Below are 26,400 nucleotides of genomic sequence, written 5' to 3' on the forward strand. Positions count from 1 at the left end.
CTTTGGCCCATTAAGCCCATGCACTTACCGCGGATGTCCGAAACCCCTTCCGGTGACCCGATGACTACCGGGTGCACTCGGAAACTCTTTCGGTGTCCGAATACCATCGTCCTATATATCAATCTTTACCTCTTGACCATTTTGAGACTCCTCGTCATGTCCATGATCTCATCCGTGACTCCGAACAACCTTCGGTCACCAAATCATATAACTCATATACCACTATATTGTCAACGAACGTTAAGCGTGCGGACCTTACGGGTTCGACAACTATGTAGACATGACCGAGACACCTCTCCGGTCAATAACCAATAGCGGAACCTAGATGCCCATATTGGCTCATGCATATTCTACGAAGATCTTTATCGGTCAAACCGTTATGACAACATACGCAATTCCCTTTGTCTATCGGTATATTACTTGCCCCAGATTCGATCGTTGGCATGTTCATACCTAGTTCAATCTCGTTACCGGCAAGTCTCTTTACTCGTTCCATAATACATCACTGATGACTAAACTCCTTAGTCATTTGCTTGCAAGCTTATGATGTGTTTTAGCGAGAGGGCCCAGAGATACCTCCCCGATACACTGAGTGACAAATCCCAATCTCGATCCATGCTAACTCAACAAACACCTTCGGAGATACCTGTAGGGCATCTTTATGATTACCCAGTTACATTGTGATGTTTGATAGCACACAAGGTATTCCTCTGGTATCTGGGAGTTACATGATCTCATGGTCTAAGGAACATGTATTTGACATACAAGAAAACAGTAGCAAAAACTGAACGATCATATGCTAAGCAAATAGATGGATCGTGTCCATCACATCATTCTCCTAATGATGTGATCACTTTATCAAATGACAACTCACGTCAATGGTTAGGAAACCTTAATCATCTTTGATCAACGAGCTAGTCTAGTAGAGGCTCCCTGGGGACACAGTATTTGTTTATGTGTTCACACATGTATTTAAGTTTACGGTCAATACAATCCTAGCATGAATAATAAACCTTTATCATTATTAAGGAAATATAATAATAACCATTTTATTATTGCCTCTAGGGCATATTTCCATCAGGCAGGAGCCCTAGGGCCAGTGGCCAGCCCCTAGGGGCGCGCCCTGGCAGCCCCCTCTCCCCTCCCACCTATATATACATGGGGAGGGGGTGCCACACAAGGATACAACATTGTCTTAGCCGTGTGCGGCGCCCCCGTCTACTGTTTACTCCATCGCTCATATTTTCATAATGCTTAGGCGAAGCCCTGCGGACATCACATCACCATCACCGTCACCACGCCATCGTGCTGCCGGAACTCATCTACTACCTCGCCTTTTGTTGGATCAAGAAGGCGGAGGACGTCACCGAGCTAAACGTGTGCAGAACGTGGAGGTGCTGTGTGTTCGATACTAGATCGGTTGGAGCGCGAAGAAAGTTCGACTACATCAACCGCGTTGTGAAACGCTTCCGCTTACGGTCTACGAGGGTATGTAGACACACTCTCCCCTCTCATCACTATGCATCTCCATGGATAGATCTTGCGTGTGTGTACAATTTTTTTGTTTTCCATGCAACGTTTCCCAACAGTAATCTCTACTTGAACATACTGCTTTATGCTATATATTATTATCCATTGATGTGTAGACATCCTATGATGTTTGAGTAAATTCCTTTTGTCCTACGGGTTAATTGTGGCATGGTGTGATTGATAAGAGTTGAATGTCAATAGGGTAATGTCCTATGGTGCTCTTCGTGCCGAGCACACGCGTGAGAATTCCCGTTGTAGGGTATTGCAATACGTTAATGATTCACTTACAGTGGGTTGCGAGAGTGATAGAAGCTTAAACACGAGTAAGGGGGTTGTTGCATATGGGAGCAAACGGGACTTTATACTTAATGCTATGGTTGGGTTTTACCTTAATAATCTTTAGTAGTTGTGGATGCTTACTAGAGTTCCAATCATAAGAACATGTGATCCAAATACGGAAAGTATGTTAGCGTATGACTCTCCCTCATAGCATATAACAAGTATCATGCGTGTCATGTTCAACTACCTATGGACTATCTTTCTCATTGTTCTACAAAATCTCTCTACTAAACTAAGTAACTTTTATTTTCTCGTAAAGTAGTTCTAGTTTTATTCTCGCAAAGTAGTTTATTACTTATTCTACGTAAAGAAAACGTTGGTGTGCATAGAGTTGTATCGGTGGTTGATAGAACTTGAGAGAATATTAATTCTACCTTTAGCTCCTCGTTGGGTTCGACACTCTTACTAATAAAAAAAAGACTACGGACGATCACCTATACTTGTGGGTTAGTCTGCAAAGTGCATAGTCATCAACACCAAAACCACTTAGAGAGAGACATGCCCTAAAAATTGCCTTCACTGGACCTCAGTTTTCTAGAATTGCCGTCAAGCCCGTCTCGATCTTCTTCAACAGAGATTGATTAGGAGATGACACTGGTTCTAGTGGGGTAGCAGGGTTGAGAGTGGATATTTTCCCCTTCCAGCGAAGCATCCCAGTATCCTTTGTTGATGGAGCAATGGGCAGTGGAGTATTTTCAAACATTGCACCTGAAAAATAGATATTTTGGCCAACAACGAATGATCCACGACACCCTCAATGTCGGTTCCTACACCAGTCACCCCACCAAGATAGGATGAGGAGCCATGATAAGCATAAAAATAATTTTCGTAAATGCTTCCACCCTCTCTTTCACATGATCCTTGTAGAGGATGCTCCATTATTTCAAAGTCACACCCTCGAGTGGCAGCATCTACTCTCCGATGCGTCTTAGCCACCGCCAGGAGCCATACGTTGCTCTCGCGATCATGCAAATCTGGGAACCCCATCTAGTCTCTCCTTTTTTTGTCCTCCCCATCTTTTATGGTGCCGCTTCTGGATGACGAGGCATGTGTTCCATCGTATTCAGGAGGGAGTGGTAGAATATGATGATTACTTTGAGCGCAAGGAGGATACCGTTGGAGGTTGGCTTCTCCTCTTATCAGAAGTGCACTACGGATATTTGTATGCTTGCACGGAATTCCCGATGATCTTGTGGGTGAGTACGTATGCATGAGTGAGTCCACATGTCTCGCAACAATGTACATGTTCTGCAAGGCTGTGGTGGCAGTGTTTGGCACTGAGTACCTAAGAGAGCCAACTACTGCAGATACAACCCGGTTGTTTGCGATCAATGCAGATAGAGGCTTTCCAGGAATGTTTGGTAGCGTAGATTGTATGCACTGAAAGTGGAAGAATTTCCCATTTTCTTGGCAGGGGCAGTACAAGGGGCATGTGAAAGATTGCATTGTCATACTAGAAGCAGTGGCTTCACAAAATCTTTGGATTTGATACTCTTTTTTCGGCATGGCTGATTTTCACAATGACATCAACATGCTCCAACGGTCTCCAGTATTCGCCAGGCTTGCAGAAGGCCACTTCCCAGAGGTCAACTTTGAGATCAATGGCCACCAGTACAATAAGGGATGCTACCTAGCTGATGATATTTATCCTCAGTGGTCAGTTCTTGAGAAGACAATATCCAATCCGGAAGGTGAGAAGAGACAAAGATTTTCTCAAGCACAAGAGAGTGCTAGGAAGGATGTGGAGCGTCCTTTAATCTCTGCACAAGAGAGTGCCCGGAAGGATGTGGAGCGCCCTTCAATCTCGATGGGCTATCGTTCAACACTCTGCACTGACATGGAGCACCGAGAAGCTTTGGGAGATGATGACCGCTCGTGTGATTATGCACAACATGATCGTGGAGGATGAGCATTTTTTTTGAGAGTACGCAAAATGCGTACCATAGCTTTATAGAAGAGAGAATTTCAAATACATGGCAACTACAACTCGCTATGAACAACGAGCGTAGCAATAGCTCCACTCCACCCACAGCAAAACAACTACAACGCAAAAGCGCCTGCCCAAAACCAAAAAACCTAGCCGCGTCTCGACCGATGCCGGTCACCACCGAAGAAACATCAACTCTCACCGAGCTTCCCTTGTCGATGCACCGTCCACTCTTTATGCCTAAAGGAGGTGGCAAGTGAATGACGGGACTCGATCAGACCCGAAAAAGCCACCGCTTGGAATCACTAGCGATGGTCATACATTGCGCCGCGCTAGACCAATCATGAACAACAGCGAACACCGGAGGAGCGCAGCGAAGGACCTCCAAACCGTGCCTCCAGGCACGATGCTCCCAACAGAGAAACGATGTCGGGGTGTCGCCATCATGCCGATCTTGCAAACCAAGGCTTTCCCCCGGAGACAACTTCCAATGCTGCACGCCTCGGCGACGCCTCCAAGAAGGGAAGAGACACCCGCGGGTGCCCTCGCCGCCGGCTCGACAAACACCAGGAAAGACTTTCGTCTATATCGCCGCACATCTCCACACCTCCAAGGATTGGGGCAGCAACGTCCTTGTAGCCTCACACCGCCGCCACCGCAGCACCCCGCCATTGAAGCCGCACAACCATGGTACACCGATAACACGCACAGCAGCGAGAAATGCGGCCCAAATCTCCACCACCAACCCCGGCCAGCAGCCTCCCATCACCATGGGGAAGGACACGACACGTCGCGATGGTTGTCACCCGCTTCAGGGGACATCCACGCAACGCAACGGCCCCCTCCCGCAAGCTCAGCTCGAACATGAGCAGGTCACAGATCTGACCCGCCCCTCTGCACTCCCTTCCGACGGCAGCACCACCGGGAAGACACCACCGCGTGCCCCGAACGCAGAGGAAGACGACCGCCCGCTGCACGCCAGGAGCTCCTTCCTGGCAAAGCCTCCACAACGCCACCACCTGTACGGTCAGGAACTTGCGCGCCGCCTCCAGGTCGCGCCTCCGCGCCGCCCAACTCCACCGCTGCTACTGCCTCGCCACCAAAGTTCGCCGCTCCACCACAATCCGCGCCGTGCGCCGGCGCAGCCCGCCGCTGCCTCGCGCCACCGGCCATCCACCACCAGCCCCTCCCCTGGGACGGCCCGCCTCCGCGCGAAGGGAGCCAGTCAGGGAGGGCCTCCACCACCGCCGCCTTCGACGGCCGGGCGTGGCCGCCACCGCTGGCGCCTGCGACGGCAGCGGCTGGAGCAGGTGGATCTGGCTGCCTCCTCTGCTAGGGTTAGGGGGCCCTCCGGAGCTGCTCGTGCGAGCGACCCGGGAGGGGAGGGGATGGGAAAACACCGTGCATCCAAAAACGTGGAGGATGAGCGTGATGACTACATATACGGCCAAGGGTTCCAATTTCAGGGTCAAAATGTTGTGCCTGACCACCAAAGACCAACAATGTTAGAACAGTTTACCCCATTTCATACGCAACTCCAAAATGACTTGGTTGAGCATTTGTGGACTCACCTTGGCAAGTAGTAGATGTATTAGTTCATTTTCTTTCGATGTATTCATGACGATTTAAATTTGGTTGTAAAGTTTGTAAGTTTTATTCGGTTGCGAAACTATTTACTATTATGGTACTATATGATTTATTTGATTTTAAGCAATGTTTCTTTTTAATTAAAAGATGTCTACATTTAGCTGCCAGCCAGCCGACCGGACGGACCAAATGTGTCGACCGCGTTAGGCACACTGCAACGCGACCACAAAAAAGACCGACCGTCGCCCCTTCTCCCGATTCAAACAAACATAATCCGGATAAGTTGGACGTCCGTTTGTAGTCGTGCGTTTGAGTAGGACACGCATTCAAACAAACACTTGGTTGAGCATATGCTGTTCTATCTATAATCTATCTAAGAAAATACTAAAAATAAGTGCACTGGACGATCATTGGAACGGGTAGGACACGCATCACACGTACCACAACCACATTCTATCGGAATTTCACTCGGAGCTGTGGCGGGACAAATTCTCAAAAGGAAAAAGGGTTTATGGCGGGATTTCAAATTTTAAGGCGCGACGAAGAAGCGACCGGTCTTTGGGTCCGTTGCAAAGTGTCAGAGAGATCAGCGAAGAGATAGAAAAGCATGCCGCCTTTGTTTCATCAGTTCATAAAGCCATAGTTCTTGTTTACCTAATATAACTTGGAAAGAGATTCCGTCCACGGGTTCAATTTTCCTTTGGAAAAAAAGCTCTATTTGGAGGCCGCGCGGAGACGGAGAGGCACACGGGCTATAAGACAAGAGCCTCCATCCCTCCACACACACCACACCACCTCCTCCTTTCTTCCTCCCTCTCCACGCCGCCACCCTCCTCCCTTCTTCAGCGACGAGAACGAGATGGCCGTCCTCCTCCGCGCCCGCTCCCACCTCCTCTCCGGCGCCATCCGCCGCGGCTTGCTCGGGTAATCACCAACCTGTCCTCCTCCTCCTCCCGTCGCTTCTTCCCTCCCCGTGCCCTTTTCTCACTCCTCCGTCTTGTGCTTCTGTTCCAGGGAGCGCGGGCGCGGCGCGCGAAGGTTCTCGACGGGCCCAACCACCGTCAGCGAGGCTTCGGCCACCGGCCGCGGTGCGACGACCGGCGGGACCGCCGCAAACTCCAGCAGGTAAGATCTCCTCTTCCTCCTTCTTCTTCTTCTTCTTCTTCTTCTTCCTGTTCTTCTTCGCGATGCAACTTTTCGATGGCGTGGCTTTTCCTTGATCCCGTCGATTCTCGTCGATCCCCCAGCCCTATGGTGAAAGTTCTGATATTTATCTCCATGCATGCAGGGGTCCGACGAAGACGAACGGCGGCGGGCTAGCGAATGGACGAGGGGCGGCGAACGGCGGGTTAGATCCGGCCCTCGTCCTCCATGTTTTTCTTTTCTTTTCTTCTTCTTGATGCAACTTTTGGCGCAAAGACTGACTCTTTTGTCGCGACCGACCATTGCAGGGGTGGAGCGAGCGGAGACGGTGCTCCGGCCAACGGCGGCGGAAGGACGGCGGCGAACTCCGGCGGGTAAGATCTTCTTCTTCTCTTCTTCTTGTTCTTCTTCTTCTCGATATGCAACTTCTCGATGATTTCACAGAAAGACTGACCCCTTGTCGTGCGATGGACCGTTGCAGGGGGCAAGCGACCGGAGGCGGGGCTCCAGCCAACGGAGGCGGCGGCGGCGCGGTCACCGGCTCTGGCAACGGGTAAGAACTAAGAGCCCATGCATCTTTCGTCTTTTCGTGCTTCCTCGTCGCCGAGCGCGCTACCGTATGGGCCGGCCTCTGCGCTCGCGTGTTTTTGCATCCCCTTACCTTACGATCGACGATGATATATGATTGCAGCCATGGTGGTGGATGCGGCGGAGTGTCCCAGCTGCGTAAGGACGCTTTTGGGGCAACCCGCGGTATATGGGACGAGTACAACGTTCGCGCCGCCAAGGACCGCGAGATCTTTCAGGAGATCAGGGCCTTTAAGAAGGAAATCGGGTAATTTTCCATGCCATTTTCCTATGCCTCTTGCGCTCTCTCACTAAGCTCAAGTGTTAGATTAGATGGTTAGTTTTCTCGTGCTTGACGGCTCGTTGATGTTATTTTGCAGTACCAACTATGTTGATACCAAAGTTCATCTGGTCACGAGCACGCACCGCATGGTGACGGCGGTCGGGATGCTCATGCTTGGGTGCGCTATCGGCGTGGCTCCACGCATCAAGCAGTCCGTCATCGGTGCCACGGCCGTGGAGGTGGCAGAGGACCTCAAGGCCGACCAAGGTGCGTCCCAACCTTCGTCTTTCTCTCTCTCTGTACTGTTTGTGTGGAGCCCTCTCTCGAGTAGCTAGTAATAATACTACTAGTAGTTGACTTGAATGCATATGGATATAGAGTACTAGCCTGGTAGTATGCCTCTGTTGGTTTAGTTTGGATCAGGCTTTGCATGCATGCCCATGCCCTCTCTTTGTCTTGTACGAGTAGGACTAGAATTTAGATTCGATTTGCCTCGTGTGAATTGATGCAGCATGTGCTAAAAAAAGTTTTCGTGCTCCCATTTAATGCAGCCGCAGAAGGCAAGGCGGAGTGATCTACAACAAGAAGAAGAAAAGGAAGAAGAAGAGGATGCATCTCTTTAATTTGTGGCCTCACTGCCCTCGTGTCCAAGAGGCTTCTGTTTTTTCTTTTCCTCCAAATACATGTTTGCTTGCTCTATTGCATTCGAATTCGTAGAAATTCGTGGCTAGCATATGTGTGCTATAATGCCCCCCCTGGTATCTTTCATTTTCAAGCATGAGCTACTCGAGTGCTAAACTATGATGGTCAAATATTGATTTCTTAGGCATTGCTTTTCTGTCTATTATCTTGGTCAATGAGTTAAATCTGCATTATCTTAGTCAATAAATTTACAAGAGTTTATGAATGAATTCATTTTTCTTTCCTCATATCAATAAATTTACATCTTGCCCGATAAAGAATCACACTGACATATTCTCTTCCTTACAACCTAGCCTAGCCTCTATCCTAGCCTAGCCTAGGCTAGCAGGTAGTAAAATATCATTCACCCTCTACTCCTATCTCGTGGCAACTACTACTAGAGACTACTCGAGGCACAGGCAGAGGAAACAAAAAAAATAAAATGGCCAAACCTAGGCAGAGTATGCAGTGATGCCATAGCAAACAGCTGAGTGATGCAAGTGAGGTCAAGAGCCTGCACAAAAACATCAAACATCATGTACTAGCACGACTGCACGAAGAGGATAACTCTACATGCAACTGAGAATGCCTCACTTCACTGGTACAAACAAGCTCAAACACCAATGCTCCAAATCGTACTGTAGATATTCACAATTTGATGATCCCTATCTCTAGCGAGGAACCGCATCAGAAGGAGATGTACTCCTCGTCCTCAGAGTTCATCTGAAGGAACCACACAATGGCCAGCCCAAAGACGGCGAAGGAGGACAGCTCTATCGTCAGCAAGCCCTACCCGATGACCGCGGCGTGCTTCAGGATTGATGGGATAGATGCGCCCGTCAGGAACTTGGTGAACTTCACCCACCTGCAGTGGCGAAATTATGTACAGCATTATTTTTGACATGTAAGAAGAAGAATTTAAGGGAAGCAATAAGGTATGAGATTTTGTTCATCACAGATGTTCTACAATATTTAGCCATCATTTAAAATCCAAATATCTTGTCATTTTTTTCCGAGAAAACATTACAAGTGCTATCTTTGCCACTAGGATGAGGCATGTCTTTTGGAGTAAAAATTGTTCTGTAATATTAGTTTTTGACAAGTGTGATTCATAGTGAAGCAACAGTAGTGGCTACCAGTTGCGGCGTGGAAGGATCATTCACTTGGCTAAACATAAACACGTCAGTGATTGTGTGCGTGAGCATGGGTTGAATTTCGTGGAAATTTCCGAGGCAGATAAATGTGACTTCCGTGCACATGTCTTTGACCATTGTCTGGTGGTTCCGACTACACATGGCACTATTTACCTCCATATGGACGGTCCTGAGGAATCTTACTTGGGATACAGACCGCAACCATGGACTTGTTAGCTTTTCAGGTTGGCGAATTTCACATCAAATTCCATCTTCGAAACAGAGCTGATAATTTTACATGGAGTCTAGTTGTGGTCTATGGGGCTGCCCAAGATGATAATAAATCTGTTTTCCTTCGGGAATTGGTAAACCTGGCTAAGGATAACCCGCACACAATGCTTATTGGAGGTGACATCAATATCCTTGGGTACGAGGAAGAGAATAATAATGACCGTTTCGACAATCACTGGCCTTTGTTATTCAATGTTGTGATTGATAATTTGAATCAACGGGAAGCCAGTATGTCGGGGCGAATGTTCACTTGGGCCAACAATCGTTTGGTGCCGACATACGAGAAACTCGACCGGGTACTCATGGATACCGAATGGGAATTAAAATTTCCTCTGGTAACAGTGCGTGCCCTAGAGCGTATTGAGACACTTTCAAACCATGCACCCATCATCTTGAGTCTAATTCTGCTAGCCCTCCCGCAGCTCGCCGCCCATTAAAATTTGAATTGGGATGGTTACCAACATGATGGCCTTGCGGATATAGTTAAGAATGTATGGGAGAGGCCCACCATTGGTCACACACCAATCCAGAGATGGAACTTCTTTGAGCCACTAGGTAGATCCTAACTGGATGGGCGAAACATACGAGTGATATGTATAAAAAAGAAAAGCAATGTTTTTCAACTATTATTGATGACCTCGATAAAATTGCGGAGACTCGCACTTTGTCTCAACATGAGATTGAAATGAAAAATCAATCCAATGAGCAGATGACACGTCTATTGCGAGAAGAGGAACTCAAGTGGTACCAAAGATCCTGTGCCCAATTCATTTTGGAGGGAGATAGTAGTACACGCTATTTCCAATTGGTCGCCAATGGGCGGCACGAAAGAAGTGTATTTTTAGTCTCTAACAAGATGAGGGATGCTACATCTTGGGCTTGCATTGGTTTCTCCCTTGAAGAGGAAAGGGTGATGCAGCAAAACAGAGATAAGTATTTTCCTCAGTTAAGAACCAAGGTATCAATCCAGTAGGAGATACAAGGAAGTCTCCAATCTATGCACCTGCACAAACAATCAAACACTTGCACCCAACGTGATAAAGGGACGCCAATCCCTTCAGGGTCACTTGCGAAGGTGAGATCTGATAGAGATAGATATAAAAAATTACGAAAACGTAAAACAAAGTCAAAGTAAATAAATTGCAGTGAGGTACTTTTAGGTTTTTGGGTTTATAGATCTGAAAAAATGATGGAAAATAGACCCGGGGGCCATAGGTTTCACTAGAGGCTTCTCTCTTGAAGGAAAATAATACGGTGGGTGAACAAATTACTGTCGAGCAATTGATAGAAAAATCGCAAAGTTATGACGATATCCAAGTCAATGATTATGAATATAGGCATCACGTCCATGTCAAGTAGACCGAAATGATTCTGCATCTACTACTATTACTCCACACATCGACCACTATCGAGCATGCATCTAGAGTATTAAGTTCATAAGAACGGAGTAACGCCTTAAGTAAATTGACATGATGTAGAGGGATGAACTTAAACAATATGATGAAAACTCCATCTTTTTACCCTTGATGGCAACAATACAAATACGTGCCTCACTACCCCTACTTTGTCACTAGGTGAGGACATCGCAAGATTGAACCCCAAAACTAAGCACCTCTCCCATTACAAGAAAAACCATTCTAGTTGGCCAAACCAAACCGATAATTCGAAGAGAAATGCAAAGATATCAAATTATGCATATAAGAATTCGGAGAAGATTCAAATAATATTCATACATAATCCGATCATAAATCCACAATTCATCGGATCTCGACAAACACACCGCAAAAGAATATTACATCGGATAGATCTCAAGAACATCGAGGAAAACATGGTATTGAGAATCAAAGGGAGAGAAGAAGCCATCTAGCTACTAGCTATGGACCTGTAGGTCTATGGTAAACTACTCACGCTTCATCGGAAGGGCAATAGGGTTGATGTAGAAGCCCTCCGTAATCGAATCCCCCTCCGGCAGGGTGCCGAAAAAGGTCCTTAGATGGGATCTCACAGGTATAGAAGGTTACGGCGGCGGAAAAGTATTTTGGTGGACGCTTCTAGTCGTTTGGGAATATTTCTGACTTTATAGGCCAAGAATTAGGGTTCGAGGAGTCCCGTGGGGCCCACAAGCCAGGGGGTGCCCCCCTAGGGCGCGCCCTGAGGTCTTGTGGAGTCCTCGAGACCCTTCTACCTTCCTTTCCAAGTCCCACGTGTGTCTTCTGGTCCAAGAAAAATCATCACGAAAGTTTTATTCCGTTTGGACTTCGTTTGATATTCTTTTTCTGTAGAACTCAAAAACAAGGTGATACGTCTCCAACGTATCTATAATTTTTGATTGGTTCACGCTGTTATATTATCATTCTTGGATGTTTTACAATCATTTTATAGAAACTTTATATCATTTTTTTGGGACTAACCTATTGACATAGTGCCCAGTGCCAGTTGCTGTTTTTTGCTAGTTTTTTACTTCGCAGGAACCAATACCAAACGGAGTCCAAACGCAACGAAATTTTTTGGTGATTTTTTTCTGGATCAAAAGACACAAGATGGACCAAGGAAGTACCTGAGGGGGTCTCTGAGGGGAGCACAACAATAGGCGTGGCCAGGTGGGTTGTGCCCACCTCGGTGGCCTCCCGCACTGCCTCTTTGCTCTATAAATGCCCCAATATTCCAGAAACCCTAGGGGAGTCGACGAAAATTAATTCCAGCAGCCGCAATTTCCAGAACGACCAGATCCAATCTAGACAACATCACAGAGGGGTTCATTATCCTCATTGGTGCCTCTCCGATGATGCATGAGTAGTTCATTGTAGACCTACGAGTCTGTAGTTAGTAGCTAAATGGCTTCCTCTCTCTCTTTTGATTATCAATACAATGGTCTCTTGGCGATCTATTTGATGTAACTCTTTTGCGATTTGTTTTTTGAGATCCGATGAACTTTGAGTTTATGATCAGATCTATGTTTTTATCGATGAAAGTTATTTGAGTCTTTTGATCTCTTATATGCATGATTACTTATAGCCTCATATTTCTTCTTCGAATCTTTGGTTTAGTTAGGCCAACTAGATTGATTTTTCTTGCCATGGGAAGAGGTGCTTTGTGATGGGTTCGATCTTACGGTGCTTGATCCCAGTGACAGAAGGGGAACCGACACGTATGTATCATTGCTATAAAGGATAACAAGATGGGGTCTATTTCTACATAAATAGATCTTGTCTACATCATGTCATCGTTCTTATTGCATTACTCCGTTTCTCCATGAACTTAATACACTAGATGCATGCTGTATAGCAGTCGATGTGTGGAGTAATAGTAGTAGATGCAGGCAGGAGTCGGTCTACTAATATTGGACGTGATGCCTGTACAATGATCATTGCCTGGATATCGTCATGATTATTTTAAGTTCTATCAATTGCCCAACAGTAATTTTTTTACCCACCATATGCTATTTTTCTCGTGAGAAGCCACTAGTGAAATCTACGGCTCCCAGGTCTCTTCCTTATTATATTTGCCTTTGTGATCTATTTTTATTTGCTTTTATTTTCAGATCTATTAATACAAAAACACAAAAATACCTTGCTGCAATTTATTATTATTTATTTTATCTCGCGTTCCCATGAGATCTATTTAGCCAATCTACTACAATTTTACCTATATTTTTACCCGCGACGGATTGACAACCCTTCACTTACGTCGGGTCGCAAGTATTTGTTCTTTGTGTGCAGGAGCTGTTTACGTGGTGTTGTGTGGTTCTCCTACTGGTTTGATAATCTTCCTCTCATCGCTAAGGGAAAAACCAACGTAGTTCAAGCCGCATCAAAAGGAATTTTTTGTGCCGTTGCCGGAGAGATATCATCAACATCTACCAGGTTCCTTATCAAAAATATCATCTTCTTGCAGTTTACATTGTTTTCCATTTGCCTCTCATTTTCCTATCCTCATCTTCACAAAAATTTGTCATTTTATTCGCTCTCCTTCTCGTTCGCGTTTCTCGTAGGATTTTTGTTTGTTAGATTTGCCACCATGAGTGACTTTGGTATGGCAAAAACAGATGATGGCCTAATACCTAAAATTGGACGATATGGCAATCTGGATGCTAAAACTTCTGTTTTGGGGCAAGGGAATGTTATAGGAGAAGAACGTACCAAGAATTTTTCAATTGTGTTGGAAATTAAAGTCTTGAAGATGTTCCTATACTTAAGAGGACTAAATCTTATGCGGAAGCTATTTCAGCACTAGTTCTGAAACTTGAAAATAAATTTATTCGTATTCATCCTACCTTGCAAATATTGTTTTTCGAGTTACCCTTATAAAGAATCCTAAAGCTAAAAAGTTGGCCACCCTTGTTCAAATGAATGAATTTGATTACATAGTATGGGAAGCAAGGGAAATTTTTGATTTCTATGGTATGAATCGTGAAAAACTGGTGTTAGATGAAATTCTTTATAATGGTGATTATGTGCTAAGACATTTTCTTGGGGATAATCGTATCTTTGAAGAGAATCTTAAGAAGGAAGTCCTTGTTCTAGATATAATCCAACAAGTTTTCAATGATGTTAATCAACACTATTCTTGGATTGTTGCTGGGATTCAAAGGGGTTATGATGATAAGCAACTTGGTAGTACTAAAATCTCTATGGTAAGGTGTTTTATGTTGTTTTTGAAAAACCTCCTATCAAGGACACCTCTAAGGAAAATAAACATAAAGATGACAATACTTAGATCCTTGCATTATGCCTAGCTAGGGGCGTAAAGCGATAGCGCTTATTGCGAGGCAACCCAATGAATTAAATTTATTTTTGTCCTTTTCTTCCTGTTCTTGAGTGTTTGCACAATTATGCTACTATTATGATTGTGTTTTTCATGTTTTAATTAGTGTTTGTGCCAAGCAAAGCCTTTGGGATCATGTTGGGTGCAAGTTTTTAAATCTAGACCGATACGACCGATATATAGGCCGATATATCACTTTTGGGGCCCTACCGATATAAACATAACATATCATCTGGTAAATATCATTTTCCAACATATCATCCGATATGGACCGAAATATCAACCGATATGGCCGAAAGCTAGCCCGATATGTCCACCAATATAGAACGATACATAGATGACAACAATTCTTGATTAGAAAAAATGAAATAAGGTTATGCATTTACAACCTGATTATATATTATCAAAGTCATGCAAAATGTTTTGTACAAATGCATATATATCATATTGTTCTAATCACGGAGTAAGGATTTTGTGAATCTTACATTAATAATTTCTTAAACAACAAGTTAATGAACTAGGAATCTAAAAGTGTTATGTTAAAGCATTGACATCATGCATTTTATTTTACTAAAAATAAATGTTTTGAACAAGAATAATGAAAAAATAGACATGTTTTCTCCGATATATCTACATATCGCCCAATATATCACTCGATATCTGACATCCAATATGTCAAAGCCAAACCGATACAAACCCGATATCTGATATTTTAAAGCTTGGTTGGGTGATAGTTGATTTGATCTTGCTGAAAAACAGACACTTTTGCGCTCACGAAAATAAATTTCATTTTAACAGAAGCGCGATAAAATACTGATTCTTTTTGCAGAAGATTAATATACAAATTTCCCACATTGTCCTAAGTTTTCAGATTTTTGGAGTTAAAGAAGTATTCGAAATATTTAGATTGCTACAGACTATTCTGTTTTTGACAGATTCTATTTTCTTTGCGATGTGTGCTTATTTTGATTGATCTATGGACTCCTTTGGGAGGTTTGAGCCATAGCACAGTTGGAATAGAGTTTTGGGTGATATTACGATGGGTGAAGGAATAAGGAATAAGAAGATCCTAAGCTTGGGGATGCCCATGGTATCCCAAGCTATTATCTAAAGAGAAGCAAGCAACTAAGCTTGGGGATGCCCGAGTGGCATCCCCTCTTTCTTCTAAGGACCATCGGTATTTTACTTGGAGGTATATTTGTATTCGTCACATATCATGAGTTTTGCTTGGAGCGTCTTGTATGATATGAGTTTTGCTTGTTTTGTATTTTACTTTTAGTCATCTATCCTTGCGGACACAGCTATTTGAGAGAGCCAAAATTATGCTATGACTTGTTAGAATTTCTCTCTATGCTTCACTTAAATCTTTATGAGCTATGGAATTGCTCTAGTTCTTCACTTATATCTTTTTGAGCATGGTGTGCTTTAGTATTTTGAAGAAATGCTCGCTTACTTCACTTAAACTATTTTGAGAGAAGAAAATGTTTATGCTCATGTTCTTCACTTAAGATTTGTTTGAGCTATCAAAATAAACATATGAAATTAGTCCCAAAGTGATTGATATTCAAGAGGGATATAATAAAAACTTTCATGAAGATCATTGGACAAGATAAACTTGATTATTTGTAATAGTTTTGCAATATGATGATATAATTTGTGAGTCATGTTGATAAGAAATTATGCTTTCATAAAAATATTGGTGTTAAGGTTTGTGATTCCCTATGCCAGCACGAAAGTCAATAGTTATGCAATGAAATTACATCCTACTTGTGGTGCATTATTCAGTGTTAGTTATGCTTAATGCTCGCTTATGAGATTTTTCGTTTCTTGGTTGGATGCTTCTCAAATCTTTTGCTAGCCTTCATTTGCACTAAGTATGATCACTACTTGTGCATCCAAAATCCTTTAAACCAGTTTTGCCATATGAGTCCACTATTTATACCTACTAATAAAAAAAAGTTATTCTTAGTCCATCATGCTATTTATAAAAAAAACCTTAGGTTTCTGACATTAAACCCGCAGTACATATCAAATGTTTTTTAAAATACTCATATCTTCTAAAACATAACTCCAAATTTAACATGTTATATATGGAATTTGATTACAAAAATATATAGAATCTGAATATGATGTTATTTTACCCGTTAACCATTAAAGAAAACTATCTTGGGTGCAATCTTAATCAACAATGCATTATCTGTTTTTCTATTATATTCGTACTGATCCGGATTGTGGATGAACATCTCAGCAAAATCAGGATTGGAGACGAAATTGAGGATACACTTGTCTGTTTCTTTGTACATATTAAATCTACATGCAAGCCGTGTCTAAATAGAATACATGTAGAATCTTGGACTTGCGCTTTTGTCGGCAAAGACCATCTTTGTTTGTGTGGTAGCTAAAATACTCAGATTATAGACCATTTTTATAAATTAAGAGCGTGTGGTATTCTTTTCTCCCATTGCAACGCACGGGCCCTTTTGCTAGTACATACCTATATGCGATATTATTTTGCCATTCTAAGCAAATTTGTACGTGTCATCTCTAATTTTCAAAATAAACTTCTTTTTGTGTGCTTGTACCACTCATGAAACGGTAGGGGGTTGCTGATATATTTCCATGCTAGATGGGTTATTCTCAAGATGAGTGTTTATTCACTTGTAATTGCACGAGAGTACGACAAAGGTATTAGGGATGCCTAGTCCCAAAATGAAAAATGAATTTACTTTACGTTGTCAAGTAATAAATTCCTTCGGAAGTGTTGGTATGGATGGCACCCGTGGATTCGGTTAGCCGTGGAATGTGAAAGTATAGTGGAAAAAGGAATAAACTTTATTTTCTTTTTGGGAACCGCCTATGATATATCTAGCATGGAAAGTATTGGGAACTACTCGATTGTTTTCGTTGACAGGAAAAGCATGCCATCCAAAATGTTTTATCTCTATCTTTTTCGCTTTGAGCTCTGGCACCTCCACAAATCCCTACTTGCCTCCGCGAAGGGCCTTTCTATTTACTTTATGCAATTTTTATTTTTACTTGAGTTTCCAAATTCTCTTATAAAGCACCAACTAAGGGGCACTATGATCGTACTTGAGCACTGGGTGTAGCTAATATGCGACTGTGTTTCATGAATGGATCAATGATTGAGCATAATGGGCTAGGGATAACTTGCTTTAGTGTTGATATTTTGAATCATATAAAAGTCCAAATGTCCACGCTACAAAGAAAAGAATATGTGATGAACATGTTATGCAGCATTCCACATCAAAAATTCTGTTTATATCATTTACCTACTCGAGGACGAGTAGGAATTAAGCTTGGGGATGCTGATACGTCTCCAACGTATCTATAATTTTTTATTGTTCCATGCTGTTATATTATCATTCTTGGATGTTTTACAATCATTTTATAGCAACTTTATACAATATTTTGGGACTAACCTATTGATATAGTGCCCAGTGCCAGTTGCTATTTTTTGCTTGTTTTTTACTTCGCATGAAATCAATACCAAACGGAGTACATACACAGCGAAACTTTTTGGTGATTTTTTCTGGACCAGAAGACACAAGATGGGCCAAGAAAGTACCTGAGGGGGGTTCAGAGGGGAGCACAACCCACCAGGGCGCCCTAGGGGAGTCGACGAAATCAATTCCAGCCGCCGCAAGTTACAGAACCACCAGACCCAACCTAGACACCATCACAGAGGGGTTCATCATCCTCATTGGTGCCTCTCTGATGATGCATGATTAGTTCATTGCAGACTTACAGGTCTGTAGTTAGTAGCTAGATGGCTTCCTCTCTTTCTTTTGATTCTCAATAAAATGGTCTCTTGGATATCTATTTGATGTAACTCTTTTTGCGTTGTGTTTGTTGGGATCCGATGAACTTTGAGTTTATGATCAGATATGTTTTTTATCCATGAAAGTTATTTGAGTATGTTGATCTCTTATATGCATGATTACTTATAGCCTCGTATTTCTTCTTCAAATCTTTGGTTTAGTTAGGCCAACTAGATCAATTTTTCTTGCCATGGGAAGAGGTGCTTTGTGATGGGTTCGATCTTACGGTGCTTGATCCCATTTACACAAGGGGAACCAACACGTATGTATCGTTGCTATTAAGGATAACAAGATGGGGTCTATTTCTACATAAATAGATCTTGTCTACATTATGTCATCGCTCTTATTGCATTACTCCATTTCTCCATGAACTTAATATACTAGATGCATGCTGGATAGCGGTCGATGTGTGGAGTAATAGTAGTAGATGCAGGCAAGAGTCGGTCTACTAATCTTGGACGTGATGCCTATATAATGATCATTGCCTGGATATCGTCATGATTATTTGAAGTTCTATCAATTGCCCAACATTAATTTGTTTACCCATCGTATGCTATTTTTCTCGAGAGAAGTGATGACCCACAAGTGTAGAGGATCTATCGTAGTCCTTTAGATAAGTAAGAGTGTCGAACCCAACGAGGAGCAGAAGGAAATGACAAGCAATTTTTAGTAAGGTATTCTCTGCAAGCACTGAAATTATCGGTAATAGATAGTTTGGTGATAAGGTAATTTGTAACGGGTAACAAGTAATGAAAGTAAACAAGGTGCAGCAAGATGGCCCAATCCTTTTTGTTGAAAAGGACAAGCCTGGACAAACTCTTATATAGAGAAAAGTGCTCCCGAGGACACATGGGAAGTATCATCAAGCTAGTTTTCATCACGCTCATATGATTCGCGTTCGTTACTTTGATAATTTGATATGTGGGTGGACCGGTGCCTGGGTGTTGCTATTGGCTATGTTATTTTGATAAGACATAATTTGCTTGGTTAGCATGCTTGAAGTATTATTGTTTTTATGTCAACATTAAACTTTTATCTTGAATCATATCAAATCTGAACATTCGTGCCACAATAAGAAGAATTACATTGAAATTATGCTAAGTAGCATTCCACATCAAAAATTCTATTTTTATCATTTACCTACTCAAGGACGAGCAGGAATTAAGTTTGGGGATGCTTGATATGTCTCCAATGTATCTATAATTTTTTATTATTCCATGTTATATTATATTCTGTTTTGGACAATAATGGGCTTTATTATACACTTTCATATTATTTTTTGGGACTAACCTATTAACCGAAGGCCCAGCCCAGAATTGCTGTTTTTTGCCTATTTCAGAGTTTCACAGAAAAAGAATATCAAACGGAGTTCAAACAGAATGAAACCTTCGGGAACGTGATTTTCGGAACGAACGTGATCCAGAGGACTTGGACCCTATGTCAAGAAAGCAACCAGGAAGGCACGAGGTAGGGGGCGCGCCCTCCACCCTCGTGGGCCCATGTTGCTCCACCGACGTACTTCTTCCTCCTATATATACCTACGTACCCCCAAAGTACCAGATACGGAGACAAAAACCTAATTCCACCGCCGCAACCTTCTATACCCGTGAGATCGCATCTTGGGGCCTTTTCTGGAGCTCCGCCGGAGGGGGCATTGATCACGGAGGGCTTCTACATCAACACCATAGCCTCTCCGATGATGTGTGAGTAGTTTACCTCAGACCTTCGGGTCCATAGTTATTAGCTAGATGGCTTCTTCTCTCTCTTTGGATCTCAATACAAAGTTCTCCACGATTCTCGTGGAGATCTATTCGATGTAATCTTCTTTTTCGGTGTGTTTGTTGAGACTGATGAATTGTGGGTTTATGATCAAGTTTATCTATGAGCAATATTTGAATCTTCTCTGAATTCTTTTATGTATGATTGGTTATCTTTGCAAGTCTCTTCGAATTATCACTTTGGTTTGGCCTACTAGATTGATCTTTCTTGCAATGTGAGAAGTGCTTAGCTTTGGGTTCAATCTTGCGGTGTCCTTTCCCAGTGACAGTAGGGGCAGCAAGGCACATATTGTATTGTTGCCATCGAGGATAACAAGATGGAATTTATATCATATTGCATGAGTTTATCCCTCTACATCATGTCATCTTACTTAAAGCGTTACTCTGTTCCTTTGAACTTAATACTCTAGATGCATGCTAGATAGCGGTCGATCTGTGGAGTAATACTAGTAGATGCAGGCAGGAGTCGGTCTACTTGTCTCGGACGTGATGCCTATATACATGATCATACCTAGATATTCTCATAACTATCCTCAATTCTGTCAATTGCTCAACAGTAATTTGTTTACCCACCGTAATACTTATGCTCTCGAGAGAAGCCACGAGTGAAACTTATGGCCCTCGGGTCTATTTTCCATCATATTAATCTTCCAACACTTAGCTATTTTTATTGCCTTTTATTTTACTTTGCATCTTTATCATAAAAATATCAAAAATATTATCTTATCGTATCTATCAGATCTCACTTTCGTAAGTGACCGTGAAGGTATGGACAACCCCTTATTGCGTTGGTTGCGAGGATTTTATCTGTTTGTGTAGGTGCGAGGGACTCGTGCGTGGCCTCCTACTGGATTGATACCTTGGTTCTCAAAAACCGAGGGAAATACTTACGCTGCTTTACTACATCACCCTTTCCTCTTCAAGGGAAAACCAACGCAGTGCTCAAGAGGTAGCAGTGGCTATGTGGGCAGAAACAAGTTCGCTCACACAGTGCATCTGGCAAACAGTGTGGCGCGGGGTGTGTTGGCAAACTCTCCAACGCCCACACACCAGCCCCATCCTACGTGGCACACCAAATCCACCTTTTCATGTCAAGATTCGTGCAAAAGACAATCAACGACCATCCAGGCGTCTGGGCGAGTTGGAGAACGCCCACACGTGTGGGCGTTAGTGTTTCCGTATTTTAATGAGTGCTCACAGTCATAAAAGTTGTCCAAGATAGTATATTTATATGTGAAAACCTCTCTTTCATTATTACTTCCTATTAATTGCAGCGATGACCAAAACTATGTTTGTCAACTCTCAACTACTTTTACTCATCATACTCTTTATGTGAAGTCATTACTCTTCATAAGATCAATATGATCTCTTTATTTCCTTTTATTCTTTCTCTTTTCTTTTATTTTTATTCCCTCAAGATCATAGTAAGATAACCAAGCCCTTGACTCAAAACTAATCTTTATTATATATATAGCTCACGGGCTCGATTACATAGAAGGATCATAAAGCAAAACTCAAAAACTAAATCATACTAAAACTTTATTCTACTAGATCAAGATATTACCAAAAGGATCGAACTAAGAAAACAGTAAAGATAGGAGTGTGATGGTGATACGATACCGGGGCACCTCCCCCAAGCTTGGCAGTTGCCAAGGGGAGTGCCCATACCCATGTACTCAGTTCTCCTTTGCTGGTGAACAAGATGGTGGTGATGATGGATAGTCGCACATCAAGCGTAGGAGATCCTCCAGTTTACGGATAATGCCCTTGAGTGCGGTGATATACTCCTTCAACAAAATATTTTCACGTGTGAGATACTTATTTTGTATGCGAGCTAACTCAATCATCTTGAAAGCTTCAATCTCCGCTAGGGTAAGAATATTGTCATGAGGTTGGAGGATGTCTTCGTCTTCTAGTGCAGGAGCTTGATCCTCCATGGCCTTCTTGATCCCATCATCCTTGTTGATCTCCTTGGGTTCTTCTCTCTTCAGCTCTATCTTCATTAGCCAAGCATCGTTGCCCTCATTGTTGGAGGAGGGGGACGACATGATGCCTGGCCTTTGACAATTCTGGCGGAAAACAGCTCAGAACAAAAACAGAGGATATTTGCATGGTACAGCGGTCAAAACCTTCGGGAGATTATATAATGAATTTTTACTGACCAAAAGAAGTATCGTGCAAGGAAACGGAGTACGGATGACACACGAGGTTCCCATGAGGCAGGGGGGCGCGCCCAGGGGGGTAGGGCGCACCCTCCACCCTCGTGGCTGACTCGTGTCCCTTTCAGACTACTTATTATTTTCCTATTTTCTTAAATATTCCAAAACAGAGAAAAATTGCCATTAGAACTGTTTTGGAGTCGGTTTACTTACCGTACCACATACCTATTCCTTTTCGGAGTCTGAAACGTTCTGGAAGGTGTCCCTTATGTACTCCTCCGGGGTCACGATGTCAATAACATTAGTTTCAACATTTATAGGATTACCTGAGATATGATGTTTGATTCTTTGACCGTTCACCACCTTCAGATTTGTGCCTTCAAAGTTGTTGATTTTTATGGCACCGGAACGATAGACCTCCTCGATAACGTAAGGCCCTTCCCATTTAGAGAGAAGTTTTCATGCAAAAAATATTAAACGAGAGTTGAATAGCAACAAATAGTCACCTACATTAAACTCACGCTTTTGTATCCTTTAGTCATGCCATCTTTTAACTTTTTCTTTAAACAGTTCGGCATTCTCATAGGCTTGAGTTCTCCATTCATCAAGTGAGCTAAAGTCAAATAACCTCTTCTCATCGGCAAGTCTTAAATCATAATTGAGCTCTTTAATGGCCCAATATGCCTTATGTTCTAGTTCGAGAGGTAAGTGACATGCTTTTCCATAAACCATTTTATACGGAGACATACCCATAGGATTTTTGTATGCAGTTCTATAGGCCCATAAGGCATCATCAAGTTTCTTGGACCAATTCTTTCTAGATCTGTTAACAGTCTTTTGCAAAATTAATTTAAGCTCTCTATTACTCAGTTCTAGTTGACCACTAGACTGTGGGTGGTATGGAAATGCAATTCTATGATTAACATCATACTTAGCAGGCATTTTACGAAAAGCACCATGAATAAAATGTGAACCACCATCAGTCATTAAGTATCTAGGGACTCCAAACCTCGGAAAAATAACTTCTTTAAGCATCTTAATAGAGGTGTTATGATCAGCACTACTAGTTGGAATAGCTTCTGCCCACTTAGTAACATAATCAACAGCAACTAAGATATGTGTATAGCCATTAGAGGAAGGAAACGGTCCCATATAATCAAAGCCCCAAACATCAAATGGTTCAATTACAACTGAATAGTTCATAGGCATTTCTTGACGTCTACTAATATTACCAATTCTTTGACATTCATCACAAGACGAGACAAACTTACGGACATCCTTGAAGAGAGTAGGCCAATAAAAACCGGATGGCAATACCTTATGTGCAGTTCTATCTCCAGCGTGGTGTCCTCCATAAGCCTCGGAGTGACACTTGCGTAGGATATGTTCCTGTTCATGCTCAAGTACACAACGTCTAATAACACCATCTACTCCTTCTTTATAAAGGTGTGGGTCATCCCAGAAGTAATGTCTTAAATCATAGAACAACTTTTTCTTTGCTGGTATGTGAAACTAGGTGGTATAAATTTAGCAACAATGTAATTAACATAATCAGCATACCATGGAGCAGTACTAGAAGCATTTATGGCAGTTAATTGTTCATCAGGAAAGCTATCATCAATAGGTAGTGGGTCATCAAGAACATTCTCTAACCTAGACAAGTTATCTGCAACGGGGTTCTCATCTCCCTTTCTATCAATAATATGCAAATCAAACTCTTGTAGCAAGAGAACCCATCTAATAAGTCTAGGTTTAGCATCTTTCTTTTCCATAAGATATTTAATAGCAGCATGATCTGTGTGAACAGTTACTTTAGAATCAACAATATAAGGTCTGAACTTATCACAAGCAAATACAACTGCTAAAAATTCTTTTTCAGTAGTAGCATAATTTCTCTGGGCATTGTCTAGAGTTTTACTAGCATATTGGATAACATTTAATTTCTTATCAACTCTTTGTCCTAGAACAGCACCTACAACATAATCACTAGCATCACACATAATTTTGAAGGGTAAATTCCAATTAGGCGGTTGAACAATAGGTGCAGAAATCAAAGCTTTCTTAAGTATTTCAAATGCCTCTACACAATCATCATCAAAGACAAAAGGAACATCTTTTTGTAACAGATTAGTCAGAGGCCTATAAATTTTAGAGAAGTCCTTAATGAACCTGCTATAAAAATCGGCATGACCAAGAAAACTTCTTATACCTTTAATGTCCTTGGGACACGACATATCTTTTCAATAGCATCAACTTTAGCTTTATCAACTTCAATACCTCTTTCAGAAATTTTATGTCCCAAGACAATACCTTCATTAACCATAAAGTGGCACTTCTCCCAATTCAAGACGAGATTAGTTTCTTCACATCTCTGCAAAACTCGATCAAGGTTGCTCAAGCAATCATCAAAAGAAGTTCCATATACGGAGAAATCATCCATGAAAACCTCAACAATCTTTTCACAAAAATCAGAGAATATAGCCATTATGCATCTTTGAAAGGTAGCAGGTGCATTGCATAAACCAAAGGGCATACGTCTATAAGCAAACGTACCGAAAGGACAAGTAAAAGTGGTCTTTTCTTGATTTTCTTTTGACATAGGTATTTGAGAGAAACCAGAATAACCATCTAGAAAGCAAAAATGTGTGTGTTTGGATAATCTTTCTAGCATTTGATCGATCAAAGGTAAAGGGTAATGATCCTTTTTAGTAGCTTTATTTAGTTTACGAAAATCAATTACCATCGTATAACCTGTAACAATTCTTTGTGGGATCAATTCATATTTATCATTAGGAACAACAATAATATCTCCATTCTTAGGGACACAATGGACAGGACTTACCCACTGACTATCAGCAACGGGATAAATTATACCTGCCTCCAGAAGCTTTAGTATTTATTTTCTTACCACTTCTTTCATCTTAGGATTTAACCATCATTGGTGATCAACAACCGGTTTAGCATCTTTCTCCAATTTTATTTTGTGCTGGCATAGAGTGGGACTAATGGCCTTAAGATCATCAAGAGTATATCCAATAGCAGCACGGTGCTTCTTTAGAGTTTTCAATAATCTCTTTTCTTCATGCTATGAAAGTTTAGCACTAATAATAACAGGATATATCTTCTTTTCATCAAGATAAGCATATTTAAGAGTATCAGGTAATGGTTTAAGCTCAAACACGGGATCACCCTTGGGTGGAGGAGGATCCCCTAGGATTTCAACAGACAAGTTGTGTTTCAAAATAGGTCCATGTTTAAAGAATACTTCATCTATTTCCATTCTTTCATTCGTAAACATATCATTTTCATGGTCGAGCAAATATTGTTCTAAAGGATCATTAGGAGGCACGACAATAGAAGCAAGACCAATAATTTTTATCTTTAATAGGCAATTCTTTATCATGGGGTTGTCTACAAAATTTAGCAAAATTAAACTCATGAGAAATATCCCCCAAACCAATAGTAACAACATCCTTTTTGCAGTCTATCCTAGCATTAACAGTACTCAAGAAGGGTCTACCAAATATAATGGGACAAAAGTTATCTTGTGGGGAACCAAGAACAAGGAAATCAACAGGATATTTAACTTTCCTACACAAGACTTCAACATCTCTAACAATCCCAACTGGTGAAATAGTGTCTCTATTGGCAAGCTTAATTGTAACATCAATTTCCTCTATCTCAGCAGGTGCAATATCATGCATAATTTCTTTGTCTAAGGAATGAGGTATTGCAATTGCACTAGCACCCATATCACATAAGCCATGATAGAAATGATCTCCTATTTTAACAGAAATAACAGGCATGCCTACAACAGGTCTATATTTATTTCTATTATCAGGTCTAGCAATTCTAGCAGCTTCATCACAGAAGTAAATAACATGCCCATCAATATTATCGGCCAAGAGATCTTTAACCATAGCAATACTAGTTAAACTTTAATTTTCTCAGGGGGTGTAGGTGTTCTAGTATTACTCTTAGGAACCACAGTTGAAGCTTTAGCATGATCCTTTATTTTAACAGGGAAAAGTGGCTTCTCAATATAAGCAGTAGGAACAACAGGATCAACATTATAAGTGATAGTATTTTCCTCAACTTTAATAGGTGCAACTACTTTTACTTCAATGGGAGGATTATATTTAAACCACTTCTACTTAGGGAGATCAACATGAGTAGCAAAGGATTCACAGAAAGAAGCTACTATCTCAGAGTCAAGTCCATATTTAGTGCTAAATTCACGGAAAACATCGGTGTCCATAAAACATTTAACACAATCAAACTTATACCTGACTCCTTACCTTCGTCGAGATCCCAATCTTCAGAGTTGTGTTTAATTCTTTCCAATAAATCCCATTTGAATTCAACAGTCTTCATCATAA

General features: G+C 41.9%; 1 protein-coding gene across 1 annotated transcript; it reads left to right on the forward strand.

Moving 5' to 3' along the window:
• Window positions 1-6,180: 6,180 nt before the first annotated feature.
• On the forward strand, window positions 6,181-8,218 carry LOC119297756 (glycine-rich protein DOT1-like). Its single transcript, XM_037575417.1, has 8 exons — window positions 6,181-6,307; window positions 6,398-6,508; window positions 6,672-6,731; window positions 6,835-6,900; window positions 7,008-7,079; window positions 7,218-7,361; window positions 7,474-7,643; window positions 7,928-8,218. Exons 1-8 carry the CDS (start codon window positions 6,243-6,245, stop codon window positions 7,948-7,950), a joined length of 711 nt encoding a protein of 236 aa, XP_037431314.1. The 5' UTR covers window positions 6,181-6,242; the 3' UTR covers window positions 7,951-8,218.
• The last annotated feature ends 18,182 nt before the right edge of the window (window positions 8,219-26,400 follow it).

Source organism: Triticum dicoccoides, chromosome 5A, assembly GCF_002162155.2.
Source record: "Triticum dicoccoides isolate Atlit2015 ecotype Zavitan chromosome 5A, WEW_v2.0, whole genome shotgun sequence".
NCBI lineage: Eukaryota > Viridiplantae > Streptophyta > Magnoliopsida > Poales > Poaceae > Triticum > Triticum dicoccoides.